Source organism: Quercus lobata, chromosome 1, assembly GCF_001633185.2.
Source record: "Quercus lobata isolate SW786 chromosome 1, ValleyOak3.0 Primary Assembly, whole genome shotgun sequence".
NCBI lineage: Eukaryota > Viridiplantae > Streptophyta > Magnoliopsida > Fagales > Fagaceae > Quercus > Quercus lobata.
Window position 1 is genome coordinate 5476190 of NC_044904.1, and position 24056 is coordinate 5500245.

The following is a 24056-nucleotide window of genomic DNA, read 5'->3' on the forward strand; positions in this document are numbered from 1 at the left end:
CCAGTAAATTTGCCATAATACTGTTTATCATTTATACTACAAAGTGTATCAATTATAAACTCCTAATACCATGGCTTTACAAATATCTTCTCTCCTTGACATGGCGAGTGGCTTTCACGTGGGTGGGTTTGAGAAATGGCGAGTGGCTTTCACCTTTTAGGGACCGTCTTGGCAATTCTTTGGGTAGAATTACCCAACATGTTGGAGCCCACATGGATAAGCATTTTCAACGGCAAAACACGTGATTAGTCTCGACTTTTTAATTTATTTACAAAAAAATTCATAAGTGGACCGTAGTGAAGATATTTTTAAGAGAGGGCAAATAAAACATAATAAAGCACTTAAGTAGATTTGTCATTATACTAGTTTATCATTCACCTCACAGTTTATCATTTCTGCTGCAAGTGTTCCACTTCCCTCCCAATACTTAAAACAATATGTTCCCAATGCAAATCTTCCTCTACCAGTAGATTTGTCATAATACAGTTCATCGTTTATACTACAAAGTGTATCGACTATAAACTCCTAATACTATGGCTTTACAACTATCATATCTTCTCTCCTTGTTGCTTCTTGTTCTGTTGCTGCCATATTCCACCACTGCTCAAACTTCCAACAACCAATCTCTAGGCTCATCCCTTATTGCACAAGAAAAAGGCTCTTACTGGGCATCACCTTCTGGTGACTTTGCTTTTGGTTTCCAGCAAATTGGAAATGGAGGCTATCTACTAGCTATATGGTTCAACAAAATAACTGAAAAAACCATTGTCTGGTCAGCTAAAAGAGATACTCTAGTGCCAACAGGATCCAAAGTTCAACTTACAAAAGATGGCAAATTGATACTCAGTGACCCAACAGGCACAGAGATATGGAATTCTGAGTCAGGTAATTTAGGAGTTGTCTATGCAGCCATGCTTGACACCGGAAACTTTGTACTGGCAAGCCAGGATGGTGGCCATTTGTGGCAGAGTTTTGATCTTCCGACAGACACAATGTTACCTTCACAAACAATGAGCCTGGGAAGAAAGCTTGTAGCTCATTACTCAGAAAGGAATAACTCTAATGGAAGGTTCCAGTTTGCACTAAAAACGGATGGAAATCTTCAGCTTCAAACTTTAGCATACCCTTTAGATTATTGGTCTAACACTGCTTATTGGGAAAGTAGAACTAATGGTAGTGGCTTTCAGGTGGTCTTCAATGAGTCTGGTTCTATATACCTCACAGCTAAAAACGGAAGCATACTTACGACGGTATCATTAAATTCTGTTTCTAAACAGGACTTCTATCAAAGAGCAGTCATGGAATATGATGGAGTTCTTATACATTATGTTTACCAAAAAAGCAGCACTAGTACTTCAAATGCCTGGTCCATTTTGTCCTTGCTGCCTAAAAATATATGCGAAATTGCAGAAGACATAGGCAGTGGAGCTTGTGGGTTCAACAGCTACTGCGAGCCAGGAGATGATGGAAGACCAAATTGCAAATGCCCAACAGGATACACCTTCATTGATCCAAATGATGTTATGAAAGGTTGCAGACAGAACTTTCTTCCACAAAGTTGTGATGAAGCATCTTCAGAAACCGATCAGTTTGATTTAAGTGAAATGGGAAGTGTAAATTGGCTCTTTGGCGATTATGGACGTTATGATGGCGTAACTGAGGATTGGTGCAGGAAAGCTTGCTTGGGTGATTGTTTTTGTGCAATGGCTGTTTTTGGAGGTGGGCGGTGTTGGAAGAAGAAAAGTCCTCTCTCAAATGGGAAGAAGGACCCCATAGAAGCTGCAACCAAAGTTCTAATCAAAATAAGGAAAGATAATTCTACTTTTAACCCATCAGGTGCAGATTTGAAGAAGAAAAATCATTCAATTGTGAGACTTATTCTGTCGGTGCTCCTTGGCAGCTCGATGTTTCTGAACTTACTCTTGTTGGCTGCCTTTCTGCTTGCTTTTCGTTTCAAATATTGGAAACTAAAGGCCCGTAATCCATACCCAGTCAAGCCAGTCATGAATTTGCGAAGTTACACTTATGAGGAACTAATAGAGGCCACAAATGGGTTCAAGGAAGAGCTAGGGAGGGGTGCCTTTGCGAAAGTTTATAAAGGGGTTCTAGAATATGAGGACAGAAAACTAGTTGCAGTCAAAAGGTTGAATACTATGGAGAGAGAAGGCGATATGGAGTTCAATGCTGAAGTGAGTGCTATTGGAAGAACAAATCACAGAAATTTGGTCCAACTACTAGGATTCTGCAATGAGGGGGAGCATCGGCTTCTTGTATATGAATTCATGAGTAATGGTTCTCTAGCAAGCTTTCTATTTGGGGGTTCGCGGCCATATTGGCACCAAAGAATTCAAATTGCATTAGAAACGGCAAGAGGGCTCTTTTACTTACATGAAGAATGCAGCACCCAAATCATACATTGTGATATCAAGCCACAGAACATCCTCCTGGATGACTCTTTTTCAGCTAGAATTTCTGACTTTGGATTAGCTAAGCTTTTGAAAGCAGATCAGACTCGTACTACTACTGGAATCAGGGGAACTAAAGGGTATGTTGCACCTGAATGGTTCAGAAACATGCCTGTTACAATTAAGGTGGATGTCTACAGCTTTGGCATTTTGTTGCTAGAGCTCATTTGTTGTAGGAAGAGTTTTGAAGCAGAGGCAAAGGATGAGGATCAAATGATATTATCTAATTGGGCGTATGATTGCTATAATAACAAGAAACTGGATCTGTTAGTGGAGAATGATGAGGAGGCAATAGATGACATGAAGAGATTGGAGAAATATGTGATGATTGCATTATGGTGCATTCAGGAGGATCCATCCCAAAGGCCAACAATGAAGAAAGTGGTACAAATGATGGAAGGATCAATTGAGGTCTCAGTTCCTCCAGATTAATCCTGATTTATTAGTTCAATGTAAATCCTCTTATATAATTACCATTTTGGTTGTTTAAGTCTTTAGGCATGTTTAATTGTCAATACTATCAGCTTGGCAAGTCAAGTAATATCCAGGAATTGGGTACTCTAATATGAATAATAATTATCCAAATGTCCCAAGATTTTCAATAAAATGACAACTTTCTGTGTCAAGTAATTCTTTATATGAAATTTGAATATAAAAAAAGGGGGGGGGGGGGGGGGGTGCTAGATGCAGGGGCGGCTGCACCTGTAATTCAGGGGTTCAAATGAACCCCTGACTTTAGAAAAAAAAATAATATATATATATATATATATATATAAAATATTTGTTATTAATTTATTTACTTTTAAAAATATTTTTACACAATTTGGCTTAAATCCTGCACACCCTAATCACAAATCAATTTAGCTCAAAATCAAACAACATATATTAGCTCATCCTAAAGCTAATTAACAACACAAATCACTCTTCCTTTCTCTCATGAATATCATCTCATCTCTCTTCTCTATCTGATTCTCTATGTATCTCCAACACTAAGAGTAAAATGTGAGTGTTTGTGAGTTCTAAATGGCTCTTTTTATTATAAATTTATATTATATATATGTGTGTGTGTGTGTGTGTGTGTTTGTTACATGTGTATATCGTTATCATATTATAATAACTTTTTGTTATGAAACCAGTGATTCAAGAAAAAAATAGTAAAGTCAATAATTGTTAAATGTATTATTTATGTATAGATGAGTATGGTTATGTGGGTCAATAACTAATATAAGGTCAATAATTTATAATTAAAAAATAACAAATAAATAATGACAACTACATAAAAATAAAAATGTTAGACAAACTTAACAAAATAAAATGGTCACATCTACATTAATAATAGATAATGACAACTGATAATAAACTATCATGTGATAATTTCAAAATATAAAAACTTGTAGAAAGAAATTGTAAAATTTCATGTATTTATGTTTTTTTTTTCAATAACACAATATATTCAAATTCTCTTTTTATTAAAATTTGTTTAATTTAAGTTTCTTAATGGACCCCTTTAAGAAAATTGCTAGAGCCGCCACTGGCTAAATGATTCCTTTTGTACGGAAAAAATGTGTCTTTTCTATTGAGTATTGAACCACTGTAAGGATTGACAAACTTAGTAATATGAAATAGGCAGAAATTTGCCTCACCCCTCACCTGCAGAATCCCACTACCAAATTTTGGAAACTCCAATTGACAAGGTCCAGACACTGAATAGTGGCTACTAGACTCTAGACAAGTTGGAGCCACTATCATCGACATATTTTGCTGTACAGGTTATTTTCAGGCATGCCTTCTTAGATTAAATCTAGCTAGATTTAGCAAGATCCAAACTACTATCTTACAACAAGACTTACAATTTGTCATGGTTTGCAACATTAACTTGACATAATCGATCTTGCCACAAGATTAGTTTAACTTTTGCAACCAAATTGATAGATGAAGTAGAAAAGTGAGGAGGCGATACTTGGCAAGACAAAGCAGTGAATGACATACAGATCCTTGTTCATTCTTGCCTCGATAAAGTACCTTCTTAGTAGAACTGTCCTGACTAGAGAAGTGTTGAGCATCAAAGCAGCACCTTCAAATATTATTTTGCATAAATGATGAGCATATAAAAGATCAGATGAAATTTTGGACAAATGCAGAATCTTGAAAGTTTGAAATTGAAGGAACGTATCCTAAGTTGAAAATTACTTATATGGGTGATTCTAAGTTCCTGTTCATTGCCCACTGAGACTAACTCTGAACCTATGTATTGATTTTGAAGAGAAGATTGGCAAGGTTGGATGTTTAAGTCACCAGCTTTGCTACAGATCTGGTGTTCTGATGAATGTATGTATGATAAATGTCTGTATGTCCCGATTGTCAATTAATATGACTACTATTCTATGTCACGTAATTGTTTATATAAAAATTTTATCACACAATAAAAATGGTTCCTAGATAAAAAAAAAAAATTGTTTGTAGTGCAAATTTTGTCTTTTCTATTCAAGCATTTGATTACAACTAACCTATTACAAAACCCAGCATTTAATGGCTTAATGCCATTGCCATCATTCATATGGATTGAAAAGCCAAGTATATAGATCTTTTTTTTTAGATGAATGTAGATGTTATATTATAGAAATTAAATATATTTTATTTTATGATGTTATAAAAGTATAGTATTAAATTATTAATGTTTTATAGATGGTGGGGCCTTGTAGTTGAACTAACACCTCTTGATGTTTTCAAAAAAGACATCCATATTTTAAATCTCCCACCCCAACGGTTGAATTTATTATTATTATTATTATTATTATTATTATTATTATTATTATTATTATAGTGTCTTTTTTTTTAAGGCAATTGCCTAGGGATTGAACCGGCATTATCAACGGGGACGGAACTACAGTGCTCCCCCCACGCCCCACCCCTAAAAAAAAAAAAAAAAAAAAAAAAAAGAGCTAGTATGTGTGTGTGTGTATAAGGGTGAAAATTTAAATTGTGACTTTAATCCCCCCCTCCCCCCAAAAAAAAAAAAAAAATAGTATATATATATTTGGCTCCCCTCCTCTAAAATATTTAGATATTGGCCTATAAGAAAAAGAAAAAAAAATATATATATAAATATATATATATATCTCTCTCTCTCTCTCTCTACTCCAGGCCCCTTTAACACAAGAACAATTGAAAAATTCTTTGGTTCAAAGGAATTAATTGTCTCAAGCATAACATCAATTACCTTTGGACAAAATAAATTAAATACAAAATAAAAAATAAATCTGGACTAAACCAAAATCACACACAAAAAAACTAAAAAAAAAATCTGAAAACCCAAATCACAATTCCCAAATTTTTTTCCAGTACTTTTTCTCTCTCAATCTCACTCTCTCAACTCTACCTAACCTCATTCTTCCTCCACAAAATTTTTTGCTGCTAATGTTCCTCAGATCCAATCCAATTTACACCTCTGCTGCTGCTGTTCCTCAAATCCGATTTGAACTACATCTATTGCTGTTCACACTTACACATGAGTTGAATTGGCCAAGGTATGATGAATATGAGATTTTCCTCACCTCTCTCATGTTCATATTTGTGTTTTTTGTCTCGGCTCTAGTGCTCTGCCTTTGCATTTTCTATGGACCGTGATTTGTGATTTGTGGGATTGAGATCCCATGCAATACCTAATGTATTGCCTAGGGTATTGCATGGTGTGCAATTGCTCAAATTTCAACCATTCATTTAATCCAATGCTTCATAAATTGACACATCATTTAAGCCACGTCAACGATCCGTACACTCCTAACTCACTTTCTATTTTCAACTATTTACTCTCTCCTCTCAATTTTTCAAAATTTCAATGTCTCCCTCTCTCTTCCATTCCACCAAACCTATCTAGGACACCCATGGCCAAACTTCCATGGTTGCAACTAGCAGCCACTGAGTTCCACACCGCCGCCACCTCCGACGATTCATGCTGGTGTGGCCTTCTCCTCTGTTAAAAGGTCTCTCTCTCTGTTTTTGTTTGTTCATTTAGACCCCTTAAACTAGATTGTTTAACCTAATTAATTAACCAAATTGATTATTAGGTTTATTATTCAGATCTAGATTAAACAAGCATATATCATATCATGCATAAAGTGAAAAAGTAAATAACAACACGATATGATGACCCATAAATATCGATGAAACGAACTGTTTCATGGTAAAAAACCAGGGGAGGATTTGACCTAGCTATCCTCAAGGTAAAGTAAATCCACTATAAGAGAACTGAAACTTTTACAATCAGATTTAACCCTAAATCTATTACTACCTCATGTAATAACTTACTGACATGACCACATCCAAGTTTTGAATCCACGAATTCCTTCTCTTTTTGGATTTACACCAACACAAGCACCCTTGCTTATGATTTTGAGATCCGACTCAAAGGTTTTAGATCACCTTCAGTAATGATCTTGATGCAGCAACTATGTTCTACCAACGCTTGATTGTAGTTCTAGCTCTGGTAGATTTTTGTGTAGTTAGAAGGTACAAAATCTCTCAGATCTCACAAGGAGTAACACACAAGTCTTCCAAAAGTCTGAAAAATGTAGCTAGGGTTTATATGTGAAGAAGTTGGAATGAAACCCTAAACGTTTTTGCAAGCTTAGGCCTGGTTTAAAGTTCTACAGAATTATGTTCCTGTGATTTCTGATTGGTCAAGCCTAATTTCTCAATTGGTTGAGCAGGGTAGAAACACACTTTCTTTTTCTACAATTAGCTAGACTTGAACCATGAAACAAACACTTTTAAGCATTGCCTAATACTAGACTAGATACATTTTGTTCTCGATTTGCCAACACAATAAAAACATAATTCTAAACATTTAAACCTAAATCTTTAGAACCTAATAGTTTTTTTGTTCTCCCAAGCCCAGTCGTGGCCGAACTTCCCCTTGCAGCCACTGTCTCCAAGTTGCTACCACCACATCGATTGAGCCACCAGTTTCCCTCACCGAATCTATCAACCCAATTTCAAAACCACTATTGCCTAACTCTCCTCTCTTTGTTATTATCTTTAGAAAAAAAAAAAAAATCTCTTTAATTTTTATTTTTCTGTATCTTTATGTTAACTGTTTGTATGTTTGGTTTTTTGTGTTTATTTTGCATTTTTTGTTTTGTTTTTGGGATGGTATCACCATTCAGCAGTGAATCATTTTCCTTTATTTTAGGTTACCTTGATCTATTTGTTGGAATAATATTTCTACGCATGATTAAGAATGATAAAAGTTGAAGTTAAATAAAGTTGGTATGAATAAAATACATGAAGTTGAAGTTAAATAATGGCTGCAATTATATGTCTAAGAAGCTGCTGTGTTTGAACACCATAGGGTTTTGCAACCAAGCATTTTAATGATTTTCATTGTGTGATGAACAGAAGAACTTTGCAGCCAACATCCTTCTCTAGTTGGTGATCAAGTCACATACTAGGATCCGCGCATTTATTGGTTAGTCACAAACTGGGAGCCATGCATTGAAATGAGAGATTGTCACTACAGAACAAGTCCAATTGGGTATTGTGGTAAGGGTTCAACTGTAGGTTGGTATAAGGTACTGGGATTCCTTTACTTGTAACCACTTGTTTTAATAATAATAGATTCTCGAGAGTGATGACCTTAAAATCACTCAGTGGGGTTTTTCCCGTGTAGGTTTTCCCCATTCGTAAACAAATCACCGTGTCAATTTAATTTCCACTGCATACTTAGTAATTGGTGATTTGTTTGTGCTACCATGTACATCGCATGTTAATTTGATTAATTAGTAAACTTGACTAATTAATCAATTAATTCATCACAAGAGGTCAATTCATCTTTGGCCTATCAAGTATTGAACCACAATAAAATTAATACAAAACTCAACAGTTAATGCCGTCATTCATAAGGATTGCAAAACAGAGTAGCATGCTATAGGTGGAATTTTGACTCACCTGCAAAATCCACCTACTAATTTTAGGAAACTCCAATTGACAAGGTCAGGACAATGACTAGTGTCTACTAGAATCTAGAACTAATTGGAGCTACTATGTTTGACATATTTTTCTGTGTAGGATATTTTCAGGCAGGCCTTCTTAGATGAAATATGGCTAGACTTCACAAGATCAAAACTATTGTCCTATACCTTTGTAAAATTGCCTTTTGACGAAATGGCATACAAAGATGATCTGGAAATTTAGGACTATTCGTCAGTGCCATGTAAGGATTCGTGGATGGGATATAGAAGGATTAAAGGTACAAAAATTGAAAAGAACGATAAAGAAAAAAAAATGGTGGGGTGAAAACTGAAAAGGAATCACAATTATACAGCCTTTGTTCCTAGTCATCCTTTATATTAGTAAAATGATATTTTGTTTTGTTTTATAATATGAAGAGTAGTACTTAATGCGCTAGCATCTTTGCTTCTCTTTTATGGAACAAAAAGGGTGCAACACCAAGATATAGTGCAATCTATAAGAAACTACGCCTTATAATACGGAGATCACTAGTTTGAATCTTCCCCTTTCTTTTTCTTCTCTTCGGGCTTAACACATTGACTCCAAAAGTGAGCTTTTTTACGCATGTATATTAGTAGAGGCTATCAATTGACATTTTTTTTTTTCTTTCTTTCTTTGAGGGACATTTTTTCTTATATTCTATAAATAGTATTCCAAAATGAAATTAGAACATTATTGGGAAGGGTAAGTGCTGATTTGAACCATAAATGGGACTAAAATTTTTATGCAGCTGCATTAAGAAAATACTGAATTGGCAAGAGATTACATGTGAACATACTCCTACATTGAAACAAACAAACTAGTATATTAAACAGTACAACCAAGTATGCTTCAAGAATTAGACTAAAATAGTACAACCAAACATGGTTCAAGTACCAGCAAGGAACATGCATCGATGCATACCTATAGGTAATTGATTATACTGAAGTAGTTGGAAAAGGACATGGAGGCACTAAAACTTCAGTGGCACCGCCCAACATTTGCAGAACATTCTTCATGGAAGGTCTTAGCAATGGATCCTCCTTCCTTGATTTAGCATCAGACTCTGCAATATGGTGTCATCGGAAAGAGTTAAAACTTTCCTGTAAGTTGACATAATCTAGTCTTGCAAGCACAAAGTTCCCAGTGTTGAATGGATGCATAATTAACTCCACTAGCAGCAACATCAGTAGCCCAAACCTGCTGAATGTTTGTGCCATAGAGAACTAGCTGGCCACCTATTGTAAGCTCAACTTTGGATCCTCTTTGGACTAGACTATTCCCATTGGCTGACCAAATTATGGTTTTTTCTGGGATTTTTTCAAGCCATATAGCAAGTAAGAAGCCTATTCCACCAATTGGTTGGAATCCAAAAGCAAAGTCACCGAATTGGGAACCCTAGGAAGAGTTATCATCAAGAGCAGTGAGATAAGATCCAAAGCTTATGTTTGCTTTAGTTTTAGCCAAAGTGGAAGCGAAGAGTTTTTAGAAGTGAAGATACTAAAAATCTTACTTGAAATGAGCTAATATATTAGTGAATAATCACATGAGATCTTTAGTTTTTTTTTTTTTTTTTTTTTTTAATTGATGTTACCAGTCCCATTTAGCAAGGCAGTAAGGCACCATATCAGACTAGGTTAGACTCTACAAATGACACTCTTTTTTTGGTCATGATACACACCATTACTAATTTTTCAAACATAAAGTCACAGTTTTACCAAGTAGCAGTAGAATGCACTGCAACTTGATATAATATATTGTACTTGATCTAAGGTCACCATTTTCTTACTAAACCCGAATTCTCCAAAGAAATAGATAAAGAATGATGCATATTGAATTTTTCAGGCACTTCTACTCATATCTCCCTAACCCATTCAAGACCTTCACCAGTTGTAACCATTATTTCATCTGCATTGCAAGAGAAAATTTCAGTTGCATTGTATGACCTGATCAAATTTCTAAGGTAATCATTTTAAATAGCATCGAACGAACATCTAAATTACAACAACATTCTTAATTATCTCGAACGAAACATAATAATTTATTCTGAACCCAAAAAAAAAAAAAGAAAAAAAAAAGGAAAAGAAAGATGCAAAGTCAATCTAAGTTACTTATTTTGGAATTGTATTGCATATGTTGAATAATCATTGCTTGAGCTTAGATTGACTTCTTCAACATAGTAAGTTTCAGTACATCCCTATAGAACCAAGCTACCTTGGATCACACGTTTAGGACTATACATTGTTCTAGGAATTCGAAACAAAGAACAGACAACAAACAAATGAACAAACATGCAAAGTGAAGAAATTCAATGATAACCTGAAACGTATATGTTCTAGATGCAGACATTTAAATTTAATATAGTTAAGGAAGAAGAATTGTACCTAAGTTTTATCCGAAGATAAAAGTAAGACCCATTTGCGCAGCTGTTGTAAAAACCAAAAATTTATGCTTGAATAACTTCCCCCAACTCCCACTGGAGCCATTTTTGGAACTCAAAGTTGCAACCACTTGCCCAATTGCTTTAATTGTTTTGCCACATAAAAAGCTTTTGTTTTTATGACTGGGAACTGTGGCAGGGGAGGGATAGTGAGAGGGACAGAATGTCGGAAATGGTGGGAGAGACAGTTAAGAAAGTCAAAGAAAATAAGAGAATGAGAGGTTTTTTATTTTTTTATTAATACAAAATTTAGCTATAAAATTAGATAACCTTACTCAATATCATTAACATTACTACTGTAGGGGAACTGAAATTAGTCCCCGAGGATCGCTCCACGGAATTCTCTTTACAATGACCCACACAAACAAGATACAAATAAGCAACAGAGAATATAAACTCTACAATGGGAAAAAAAAAAAAAAAACAATGGATTTCATTGACCATTTATATGCTACCATCACTCTATTACAACGGGTGATTCTAGGAAGCTTTTTATATTGGCTCCCGTGGTATTTCACTCAATATCTTTCACTCTCACTTTCTTTTTCTTTTCCAACTAATTTTTTTCCTCTCCCACTTCTTGGATTCCCATCACATTTTTTCCTTTCCTTCTCTTATAGCCTCAGCCTTTGTTCTTATCCCTCCAGCTATCCTGTTCCTTTTCAGAGTCTCAAGGATATTTTTTCTTACTTTATCAGTTTCCTCTCCTTCTTATCTTGGAATTCTAATTGCCCAGAGGTTGTGTGTACCATTCAGGCTGTCTTTTGCGCAATTAATGCAACAAAGGTTAGGTAAGAACCCCTTCTTTTATGCAGAGGTAAAAGATCTTCTTTCTTCTTGCATATTCCAGAAGTTTCCCATGATCACCAATGTCTCTTGGAGATCGTGCATTGATTATCCATGCTCCAAATAAGCTAGTGCATTCCTTTTCCACAGGAATGGGCTGACCGTGGTATCTAACTATCTTCAACATGATGACCCAACAGAGATTTTATTGCATTCCTTTGCAATAAAATCCCTTTTCATGATGACCCAACTTTCAACTCTTTCACGGACTGCCTCCTTCCGAGCTTTCCCCTCAGCCCATAGGCCAAGCCCAACTACTTTCCCATGGCCTATTAATTTCCTAGGCTCTAGGTATGAATAGAGACTATTCCACTTCCCACAACTACATATTTTGAAAATCTAACCGTTGGATTGCATGTTCTTTACGCTCTTAATACATATGTCAAATTTTGTGACAATCGGATATTATTTACTATATGAACTATAAAATTATATTTTATACATAATTTTAAACTACAAAAACTTACAATTTAAAAAATTTATTAATGACATAGTTGTTTATCTTTAATTTCCTAGAAATTTTACAAGTATGAAGGATATGAGAAGAAAATGTAATCCAATAGTGGATTTGTCAAAATTCATTTCCAATAAAAAGATATTGAGTAAAGTTGTAACCTTAGGTTGAAACCAATTTTATAGCTAAATTTTATCCTTTAAAAAAAAAACATTTAAAAATTTATATACTTACTATTCGGTCCAGTCCAGTCTATTTTTGGGAATAGGACCAAATTTTTCATACCCATAAGAACCGGCTTGGATCCAGTGTTCACGTCTCAACAGGAGACCTCTTACCCTTGAGTTATACTTTGAATACCTTCTATATTTTTCCCGCCTTTACTTCTTGAAGCACACTAGTTGTAATGATAAGTCGCTTTGAAGGAATAGTATTTTTAAGCTTTTTATACAATTTAGTTTCTTTAATAAAATAAACTAAAAAAACTTGACAACATTTTTTATACCAGTTAAATTTACAAGCTTGTAGGTTCTTATTTGGGTTCATTATTGACATCATTTTTTTTTTTTTCGATTACTAACAATTAGCCACATTAGCATATGTCAATTTTGTCATTTTTTTCTATAGACTTCTATAAAAAATATTTTTTTAAAAATTATATAAAATAAGTTTATCTTTGGACTGTACTAATTTAAAGTAATTTAGTACAACTTTTCTCTTTAGTTATGTTTCCTTGTACAGGTGCTCTTCTTTCTTACCATTTATCGAGTGAGGTACTGTTTTCTATTTAGCTTCTTTTTTCCCCCTATTTGGTATTCTTGGCTCCATTGTATAACTTTTGCTATGTTTGTTTGTTAATTTGTTAGGAATTTAAGTGTTTAACGTGTGGATTTCAGTATTCTTGGTTATTTATATTTGTTGATTTGAGTTTATTCATTGTTTTGTTGAAACTGGTATAGAACTCAGTAAATATAATGTGCCAGATTTTGGGCTTTTTTATTTTATTTTATTAAGTGAGGTTATTAATTTTTGTAATCCACAACTCTTTTTGTTGACGTGGGTTCAATTTGTGGGCCACTGAAGCCCACAAGGCCCATTGCTTATAAGTCGGTCAAGCATGACCGAATACAGCAAGAGTATAATTCCTATTGTTGCCGACCTATGACATATAAATATATACAGTATATATGGCAGTTCCTTGTCTCGCTAGTCTTGTGAGAAAGAGTGTTAGGCCATTGATGTGCTTGAACTGTTAAAGCAAAAGTTAACATTGCCTTTTTAGGTACAGTAATTCCTACATTGGCTAGGATGATGAAAGAGGCGGCTATTTATTTTCCTCCGTTTAAGTTGGCTCGGAGGATGAAAGAGGTTCAAGATAAAAGCAGTGTTGAATATCAGCGGTTGACATGGGATGCCCTTCGGAAGAGTATAAATGGGCTTGTGAACAAGGTTAATGCTGCCAACGTAAAGAACATTATTCCAGAACTCTTCTCGGAGAATTTGATACGGGGAAGTGGGCTATTTTGTCGGTCCTGTATGAAATCGCAGATGTCATCCCCGGGTTTTACAGACGTGTTTGCAGCACTGGTTGCTGTTGTCAACACCAAGTTTCCTGAGGTTGGCGAGCTTCTTTTGAGGAGGATCGTTTTGCAGCTCAAGAGAGCATATAAACGGAACGACAAGCCTCAATTACTAGCTGCTGTTAAGTTTATTGCACATTTAGTGAACCAACTAGTGGCTCATGAGATCATTGCCTTGGAGCTGCTTACTGTGCTGCTTCTGAATCCAACCGATTCGAGTGTTGAGGTTGCTGTTGCCTTTGTCACAGAGTGTGGATCACTTTTGCAAGATCTCTCGCCTAAAGGCTTGCATAGTGGGTATGCTATTGGAATTGAGTTGCTGTCGTGTGTTTTTGGTTTCTAAGGTTTAGACATGTTTTTCTTGCTAAGTTGTACTTGTTGCTAAGTGCTTACAATTTTTAGTAGTTTATTTATTACTAAGTTATCATCTTTTTAATCGTATAGGAAGCCAGGGCCAGGGAGGTATGCTTAGTTAGCCACATTTAGCAATTTCTCTTCTACATTGAATCACATTCTGTACACTAGACATACAGAGGGTTACCAATAAAGCCATCACTTGCCATGGCATTTTGATGGCTTCGTTGGGCCTAGTCACCAACAGGGAGGTATGTTTGTCGTGGAAATAGCTCATAATATATTTAATTAATTAGTGGATGATTACACTTTATATTCATAAATAGTTTGGTTGTGATTGAAAAAGGTTACACATTTGGGTCAAAATTTGCACTTTATCTTTACTTGAAATTTAGTTTTTTCATGTCCAAAAAAGTGTTTATTGAATTATTTACTTGGAATTTTAATATCCATGCACTTCTGACATTATTGAACTCTGAAGTTAAGATAAATATTTTTGGTCACTCTATGGAAACTCCAATGGTGGCCCTGTTTGCTTCTTCACTCACAATTTTCCTTATATGAATATTAAACAATAAGAGAAGTGCTACATAGACAACATTTTTACAATAAATCCTAGTTAGTAAGTTGTTACAGGTTTTTATTTTGAATCCACCACTGAAATTACTTTCTTACCCACTAATAACAACAAATAACAACCCGCCACATTGTATTTGTTGTGAAAATGTTTTGACATAGCATTTCTCAAACATTAATGAAAAAGACGAATATGAAAGGGATGGTGACGAGTATGAGAGAGTCTCTTGCCCAGTAAAGTAATGTCAATTAAGCACATAACCTACCACTTCAACCTTTGCACTCTTCCTACAGTAATGCTAAAGCCAATATCATTCCCCAACAATTCATCCTTAACTAGCTATCTCGATGTTAATGTGTTACCCACACACATTTGTTTGCACTACACATCATGTTTCAAACTGCCTCACCCTTTCTATCAATGATTCAATATTCTTGTACTTAGCAAAAAAAATAAAAAACCAATATTCTTTGTCGGAAGGCCTGGAGTGACAACTCCTAGAATTTGTTTCGGTAGAGGCCTTTTCCATTTTTGTGCTTCTCTTCGCTTGGTGATGATGTAAGTTTGTATCTATTTGCCACCCCTCGGTAACTTAATCCCCACTTGTACGTTAGGTCTTGTCGCATATAAACGTGTATGAGAACCAATTTTACTAAATTTACCAATATTCTTGTCCACAAGCAAGCAAATAATATCAATGTCTAATTGAAGTCATTAGCAACCGTTGAAGTTGGCTTGCACAACTAGTAATAATAATAATAATAATTAGTTCCATTGATTAAATTTTTATCGTCGAACAAAAAACTAGGGATCAAATCTTTCTTCACAAAAATAAACTTATTGACGTCTTCGTTTAGAAAAAAAAAATTCTTACCAAACTGTATCATGGAGCACCCCTCTTATAATATGTGAGTCTTATAGATGAGTGAGATGCACCAAGTATGAGAGAGGTGCTCCATGAAACAGTCTCTTGATATACTTTCTTTTTTGTTTGAATTGCTTAATGGTAATAAAGTAATCAATTATTATGAAATGAGGCAATAATTAGTTAAAACCAAATTGTATCTTAAAAAAGAAAAAACCAATCACTCTTAGGGCGTTAGAATGTGCATCTTGAATGAAAAACCAATTCTCAAAACTTTCATTATACGATAAAGAGACAATTGTATAGCATAATTGTAAAGCTACATTATTGTAAGGCAATCCAGTTATCTAAAAAAGTCATAAAAATTGAATCTTTATTATCTTCCATTTTGTTCTAAGTTACATCCTCTATCAATCGAGATTGGGTCATCATTAATAATGAGTGGCTTCAACAGTCGACCAAATTTCATTTTCACAGAGCTATAGAAGACCAAAATATATTAATAAATAAATAAAACGAAAAATATTTATTTGTTTCAAATATTAAAATCATTGTTGACGATGCTCCATCTCAACAGCGACCAAATTAGCTTGAACCAGAATAGAGTAATTGGGTTTTCCTTATGTTTTTTACTCACTATATTTTAATGCTTTTACTTGGTGCAAGTGAGATTTTCCTAAACATATGAGTGGAAGGAGTAAGGAAAGTATTCGAACATGGACAGTGTTTGTTTCACACATTGTGTGCATTTACACACTCTCAAAACAATTGAATTTTAAACTTGAAAATGCCACTTCAGTGTGTAAATTCACACACGTGCAACAGAATGCTTATACTTTATACTTGTGTAACACTAAAATGGCAACTCCAATTGACAAGGTCCAGACAATGAATAGTGGCTACTAGACTCTAGAACTAGTTGGAGCCACTATCATTGACATATTTTGCTGTACAGGTTATTTTCAGGCAGGCCTTCTTAGATTAAATCTAGCTAGATTTAGCAAGATCCAAACTACTGTCTTACAACAAGACTTACAATTTGTCATGGTTTGCAACATTAACTTGACATAATCGATCTTGCCCCAAGATTAGTTTAACTTCGCAACCAAATTAATAGATGAAACAGAAAAGTGAGGAAGTGATACTTGGCAAGGCAGAGCAATGAATGGGATACAAATCCATGTTCATTCTTGCCTCGGTAAAGTACCTTCCTTGTAGGACTGTCCTGAATAGAGAAGTGTTGAGCATCAAAGTAACACCATCAGATATTATTTTGTATAAATGATGAGCATATAAAAGATTAGATGAAATTTTGGACACATGCAGAATCTTTCAAGTTTGAAGTTGAAGGAATGTGTCCTAAGTTGAAAATTACTTATATAGGTGATTGTAAGTTCATGTTCATTGCCCACTGAGACTAACTCTGAACCTGTGCATTGATTTTGAAGAGAAGATTGGCAAGGTTGGATGTTTAAGTCACCAGCTTTGCTTCAGATCTGGTGTTCTGATGAATGTATGTATGATAAATGTTTGTATATCCCGACTGTTTATTAATATGACTACTATTCTATGTCAAGTAATTGTTTATATAAAGTTTTTATCACTAACCTATAACAAAACCCAGCAGTTAATTAATGCCATTGCCATCATTCATATGGATTGAAAAACCAAGTAAACAGATTTTTTTTTTTTTTTTTTTTAAATGAAAGTAGATGTTATATTATAGAAATTAAATATATTTTAATAAAAGTATATTATTAATTATTAATGTATTATGGATCATGGAACCTTGTAGTTCAACTAATACCTCTTGATGTTTTCAAGGAAGATGACCATAGTTTAAATCCCCCACCCCAACTATAGTATTTATATATATATATATATATATATATATCATATATAGTGTTTTTTTTTTTTTCCCCCTCTATATTAGGGTAATTGCTTAGGGATTGAGGCGACATTATCAAGTTGACCAAACTCTCAACAGACTAGGTACAAATCGTAGGTTTTGCAATTCATTCAACATGACCAAATTCTGGCAACTAAATAAGGTTGACTCAAACTTTTACCAAAACGAAGAAATCAAAATTCCATCTTCTAACACAAGATTCTATTTAGCCAAGTGGGAACATTGTACATGCTACATAAAAAACTATACTTGACATTATTATTAATTTGCTTCAATAATAATATTTTTTTAAATCAAACCGAACCAACCGGAAACTAGGCACCAGCAGTCCAGTCCATAAATCCGATCAAAACAGGTAAAAATCGAGTTAAACCGGGAATCAGAGCACAAACCAGTTCTTTGGCCTGTCCGATTTTTAAAACTGTGCCAATAATGCTTCCTCTAAAATAAATAAATAAATAAATAAACTTCCCATTAAATAGCCAACATCTTTGACCACTTCTTTTTGCAATTAAAAAATAGTTGAAACAAATATTTTTACTAATAAAATGTCACATTCGAGACATGGATTAATTCTTTGTACTTTTTATAAGGCTAAATTACAAACTACACTCTTAAAGTTTAAGGTGTTTGGATTTTATATCCTAAAATTTCAGAATTTGGATTTAACCCCCCCTCTTAAAATTTTGGGGTGTTTGGATTTTGTATCTTGACATTTCAGAATTTGGATTTTATCTCCTAAAATTTTGGGTGTTTAGATTTTACTCCCTAAATTTTGGAGGTAAAATTTAAATTCTAAAATTTCCAAAAGTAAAATCCAAATAGTCTCAAATTTTAGAGTTGTAGTTTGCAATTTAGCATTTTGTAATCGTCATCTTTTTGTCTCACATGTATGGGAAAAATAATGGCTTGTCCTTTGAAGCATTGTTATGGATTCCATTTTGTTATGGTTGGAAAATCTCATACTGGCATGCAAACTGGAACGACAACCCTCCTTTTCCACCTTGGATGAAATTTCAGCCCATTCCGGGCATTTCGGTCAATACTAGCCAAAATTAAAGATTTGGCCGGAATGCAGAAATGAAAAAAATAAAAAATAAATAAAAGAAAAGATGAAGTAGAGGCTATGTTAGAAGGGAAACAAAAAGTAAAAAGATGAGAATAAGAGCTATTTGGTTTATGTATATGTGAACAGAGGAGGTGAAAATATATTTAAAGACAAAATGATGCAGTGGCATTTTGAGAGAGAAAAAAATATGAAGAAGATGAGAAAACTGGAGAGAGGGCATAGACAGTGAGATGAGAAAGAAAAAATTAATGAAGAGTTTAGGTGTGGATGAGAAGATGAGGGAATAAATTTGACTTGGTTAGTAACCTTCTTGGAAATTCTTTGGGTAGAATTACCCAAATGTTATTATTATTATTATTTAACCATAAGTAATCTTTTTAAACATTAAGTAATAACATGCTCATTTTATGTGAGATTTTTTTAATAAAAAAAATATATATTAAACTTGTTATCTCTCTCTCTCTCTCTCTCTATATATATATATATATATCTAAAAGGTGAAGCGTAACATTTATTGTTGCTACGCTCTTGTTCAACCACATCAGTGGCCACATCATCGGTCCCACTAACTTTTTTTTTCTTTTACTTTCCTTCCTTTTGCAAATTAACATTTTCCTAATCACATAAAAATAAAAATAAAAAACTCCATCTCTTAATAAACATTTCCTAACTTTTCAACTTTCCATTTATTATTCCATCAAACCCAATCTAATAATAATTCAAACTTCCTTCAACTTTACAACTCTCCCTCTCCCCAATCAAGCAATTATGGAAACTGTTCAATTGCCACTCTATTAGAATTCCGAAAAAAAAAAAAAAAAAAAAAAACTACTAATTTTTTGTCTATATATATTTGCAATTGCTCTACCTCACTCTAGCAAATTTGGAAAGTCTCTCTAAAGTGAAGTTTGTTGTTGTTGTTTGTTGTTGTTGTTTTTTTTTTTTTTTTTTTTTTTTTTTAATCTATTCTCCCCTATACTCTTTAGGTTTTCCGAATTAATTTTGTTAGTGATGTGCCATCGGAGATCTCAAATACCAAAAACATCGGTTCCCATAAACCAACCAAAAAAATCTCAAAGCCATGATGAAGAAGACATTAAAAGAATCGCAATAGGGTCTTACTACTATAGTTTATGTGGTCATTAATCATGGATGAGGTCTTTTTTTTTTTTTTTCCACTAATGGGATACCACTTATGTGCATTTGTGTGATGCATTCACCATTATGGATAAATAATTCTCTTTGTATGTCCGTAAAATAAATCAATTTTATTGTATGTACATATTAGTTGTGACATGAATGTAGATGCATAACATAGTACAAGATATGTTACTTTTTTTTTCTTTTTCTTTTTTTTTTGTATTGTAACAAATTTAGATATTATTATGGGATGCCTTTGCTGTAAAACTTTTGCCAAAATTGTAGAATTTGATGTCAATGGAAAGAAAATTAAATCAAAACACGTGTATAAAATTATATAAGGTAGCAATAGACAACCAAAAAAAAAGACGAGGGTGAAAGATTATCCAAGTTTGAACAAAGCCTCAAAATCCACGAAGACCAATTGGATGTGAGAAATTCCATGAAGATGTATGCTTGACTATATGAAGAAATTGAATTTGGAAAAAATGTGAAGAAGACGAATTGAATTGAATTGAGTTTTCTATCACAAGTCCTCTCTCTCCTTCTTATTGTTTTGATCTAATTTTTGTTTGAGCTAATACTTGATTAAAAAGTTTAGTTGTACTCTAGATATTCAAGAGGAGAAAATTCTAAAAAGAAAATCAAGTTGTTGAGAAAAATAGCATAATCCCAAATCTAAAACAAATAACCCAAATTAGGAAAACACAACGCACTATAACATAATTTAGAGGAATATGAACCACCTAAAAAATGGATAAATATCAATCAAATACACCCAAAAATAATAGAATGATATATTTGTATTTGTAGAGATATTAAGATGAAAAATAATTTTAGAAATTGTTTAATTTTTAAGAAGTGCTACATCTACAACATTTTCAATACATCTAGTCATAGTTGGTAAGTTGTTATTAGTTCTAATTTAAACCTATCACTAAAATTACTTTTTTGCCAACCAAGTTGTGAAAGTGTTGTGAAATTATTGCCGACATAACATTTCTCTTAATTTTTTGGTAAAGCAAATTATTTTCAACAAATTTAGGAGAACAAATTATATTTATATCAAAATTACAAAGTAGTTATTTATTTTCACACATTGCGTGGATCTGCGACTAGTTTTTTTATAATAGTTATATAGATATATATATATATATATATATAAAAATTATAATTATAATTATATATAAATATGCGGTAACCCAAAAACACTCACAAACAGTATGCTAGAATAAACTGGTACTAAAATATTTCGTTTTAATGAAAAATCAAAATGGGATCCGAAATGGTATTCACAACATTGTTTTGAAATATAATAAGTCACGCACCATAAACAAGAAAAAGGGTCTATAAGTATTATGAGCAGTAATTTATTAGAAACATTTTTTTCCCATGAGGTTATCACAAACATTTTGAAAATTTTACAATGGAACAAGATCTTCTATATTTCAAGTTCTCTCAATTACATCTATTTTCATGATTAAGTTATATATATATTGGATTTAACGGTAAATAGACTATTACTGTATAACGTCATTTAAAATTTTAAATAAAGTAATAGTCCAGTGCCTTTTCAGAATATTGTAACATTAAATTTGAATCATGAAATAAATCCACTTCAAATGGAGAGAATCCTTGGTGAGTGGTGTCAAAGGAATTGACGGTATGGAAACTTTTGTGTCAAACACAAACATGCCAACGTAGATGGACCGTAGTGAAGTCAATGCTAGTCAATATGTGGGTCAAATTCAAAAACGTGGAAATTTTTAAGAGATCGAGTGCAAATTTTCGTGCCTGTAGTCTTAATCTTCAATGAAGAAATAAAAGCAGTAAATGTCAACAACAGGTTAAGAGCATCGAATCAAAACAAAGTCAATGAAAAAAATCAGACATCTTTGTTTTCAGCAGTAAAATAGAGAGAGTCTGTCTTCACACACTGCAAAGAAAACATAATAAAGGACTCAAGTAGATTTGTCAATATGCAAGTTTGTAATTCACCATATAGTTTATCATTTATACAACAAAGTGTTCCACTGCCCAATACTTATAACAAAATGTAACAAATGCAAATCTTCCTCTACCAGTAGATTTGTCATAATACAGTTTATCATTTATACTACCAAGTGTTTCAATTATAAACTATCATATCTTTTCTCCTAATACTATGGCTTTACAACGATCACATCTTCTCTCCTTGTTGCTTCTTGTTCTGTTGCTGCCATATTCCACCTTTGCTCAAAGTTCCAGCAACCAAGCTCTAGGCTCATCGCTTATTGCACAGGAAAAAGGCTCTTACTGGGCATCACCTTTTGGTGACTTTGCTTTTGGTTTCCAACAAATTGGAAATGGAGGCTATCTACTAGCCATATGGTTCAACAAAATACCTGAAAAAACCATTGTCTTGTCAGCCAATGGAGATAATCTAGTGCCAACAGGATCCAAAGTTGAACTTACCAAAGATGGCAAATTGGTTCTCGTGACCCAACAGGCACAGGGATATGAAAATCTGAGTTAGGCGGTTTAGGAGTTGTCTATGCAGCCATGCTTGACACCGGAAACTTTGTGCTGGCAAGCCAGGATGGTGGCTATTTGTGGCAGAGTTTTGATCATCTGACGGACACAATGTTACCTACAAACAATGAGTCTGGGAAGGAAGCTTGTAGCTCATTACTCAGAAAGGAATAACTCTAATGGCAGGTTCCAGTTGCAACTACAAACGGATGGAAATCTTGTGCTTCAAACTTTAGCATACCCTGTAGATTGGTCCAACACTGCTTATTGGTTAAGTGGAACTATAGGCAGTGGCTTTCAGATGGTCTTCAATAAGTCTGGCTCTATATACCTCATAACTAGAAACGGAAGCATACTTACTGTGATATCATCTAATCCTAGTTCTACGCAGGACTTCTATCAAAGAGCAATCATGGAATTTGATGGAGTTTTTACACAATATGTCTACCCAAAATACATATTTATTTTACTATTTCACTTTGAAATACATCATCAAAGATTCTATATTTTTACCACTTCATTTAAAATAATGTAAACAACTCCTTTAAAAAAAAAAAAAAAAAAAAAAAAAAAAAAAAAAACCACCACAAAAACCTATAGAAACTAGCCATAACCACCTCCACCACCACTTCACCAGTGGCAACCACAACCCATTGTAGGGAAAAAAAAAACCCCCACAACCATGAGGTTTTTTGATATTTGAGATGCTAAAATAGATTTTTAGCAATTTTTGCACCATCAATGTAGACGATCTAATGAGGTTAGTATTAATCTATAAATATACCTAAGCATTTAGGAGGTATTTTGGTAATTTTTATGTTTTGGGGCGTTTTGGTCATTTAATAGGTTTGGAGGTATTTCGATCATCTTTTAGGTTAAGGGTGTATTTTGGTAATTTTCATGTTTCGGGAGTATTTTGGCCATTTTATAGGTTTGGGAGGTATTTCGGTCATTTTATAAGTTTAGGGGTAAGTAATTCTAAGGTTTCAAGGGATATTTTGGTAATTTTATAGGTTTTGGGAGGTTTTTCAATCATCTTTTAGGTTTAAGGGATATTTTGGTAATTTTTAGGTTTCAAGAGTATTTCAATCATTTTTTAAGTTACGGGAGTATTTTCATAATTTGAAGGTTTCAGGGATATTTTGGTCATTTTTAGGTTTCATGGGATATTTTGGTTATTTTTTAGGTTTCAAGAGTATTTTGGTCATTTTCTAGAAATTAGGCCCCATTTGGTAGAGTTGTTAAACAATTCATTTTCAGTTTTTAAACAACATTACACATATTTCTATATACATTTTCATCCACACGTATTTCAAAAAATTACAAACAACATTACTCAAACTTCTCTACCAAATGGGCTCTTAGATTTTTTGTTGTTTATTTAAATTTTAGATGGGTTTTGGCGGGTTTATCCATTAAGACTCATATAATTAAATTGTCACCCCTACCTCAAACCCGTCTCTCTCTGGGCCATTGTAATAAAAAAACATAGTAAGTTTTTTTCACCATTTATTGAGTGAGGTATTGTTTTCTATTTAGCTTTTTTTTCCCCCTATTTGGTATTCTTGGCTCTATTGAATAACTATTGCTATGTTTGTTTGTTAATATGCTAGGAATTTAAGTGTTTAATGTGTGGATTTCAGTATTCTTGGTTATTTATATTTGTTGATTTGAGTTTTTTTATTTTTTATTTTTTTAGGGATTGTTGATTTGAGATTATTCATTGTTTATATGGTAGTTTAAGCAACACTTTTCAGTTTTTAAATAATATTACATGTATTTTCACACACTTTTTCATCCACATATATTTTCAAAAAATATAAATAATATTACTAAAACAACATTATCAAATGGCTCC

At 33.5% G+C, this 24056-nt stretch overlaps 1 protein-coding gene across 1 annotated transcript; it reads left to right on the forward strand.

Moving 5' to 3' along the window:
* Positions 1-365: 365 nt before the first annotated feature.
* Positions 366-3091, forward strand: LOC115975872 (G-type lectin S-receptor-like serine/threonine-protein kinase LECRK2). The gene has a single exon (XM_031096914.1). It carries the CDS (start codon positions 534-536, stop codon positions 2895-2897), a length of 2364 nt encoding a protein of 787 aa, XP_030952774.1. The 5' UTR covers positions 366-533; the 3' UTR covers positions 2898-3091.
* Positions 3092-24056: the final 20965 nt, after the last annotated feature.

What these genes read in the sequence shown, in the direction of transcription:
- LOC115975872 (XM_031096914.1), top strand. Translation starts at nt 534, where the DNA reads ATGGCTTTACAACTATCATATCTTCTCTCCTTGTTGCTTCTTGTTCTG.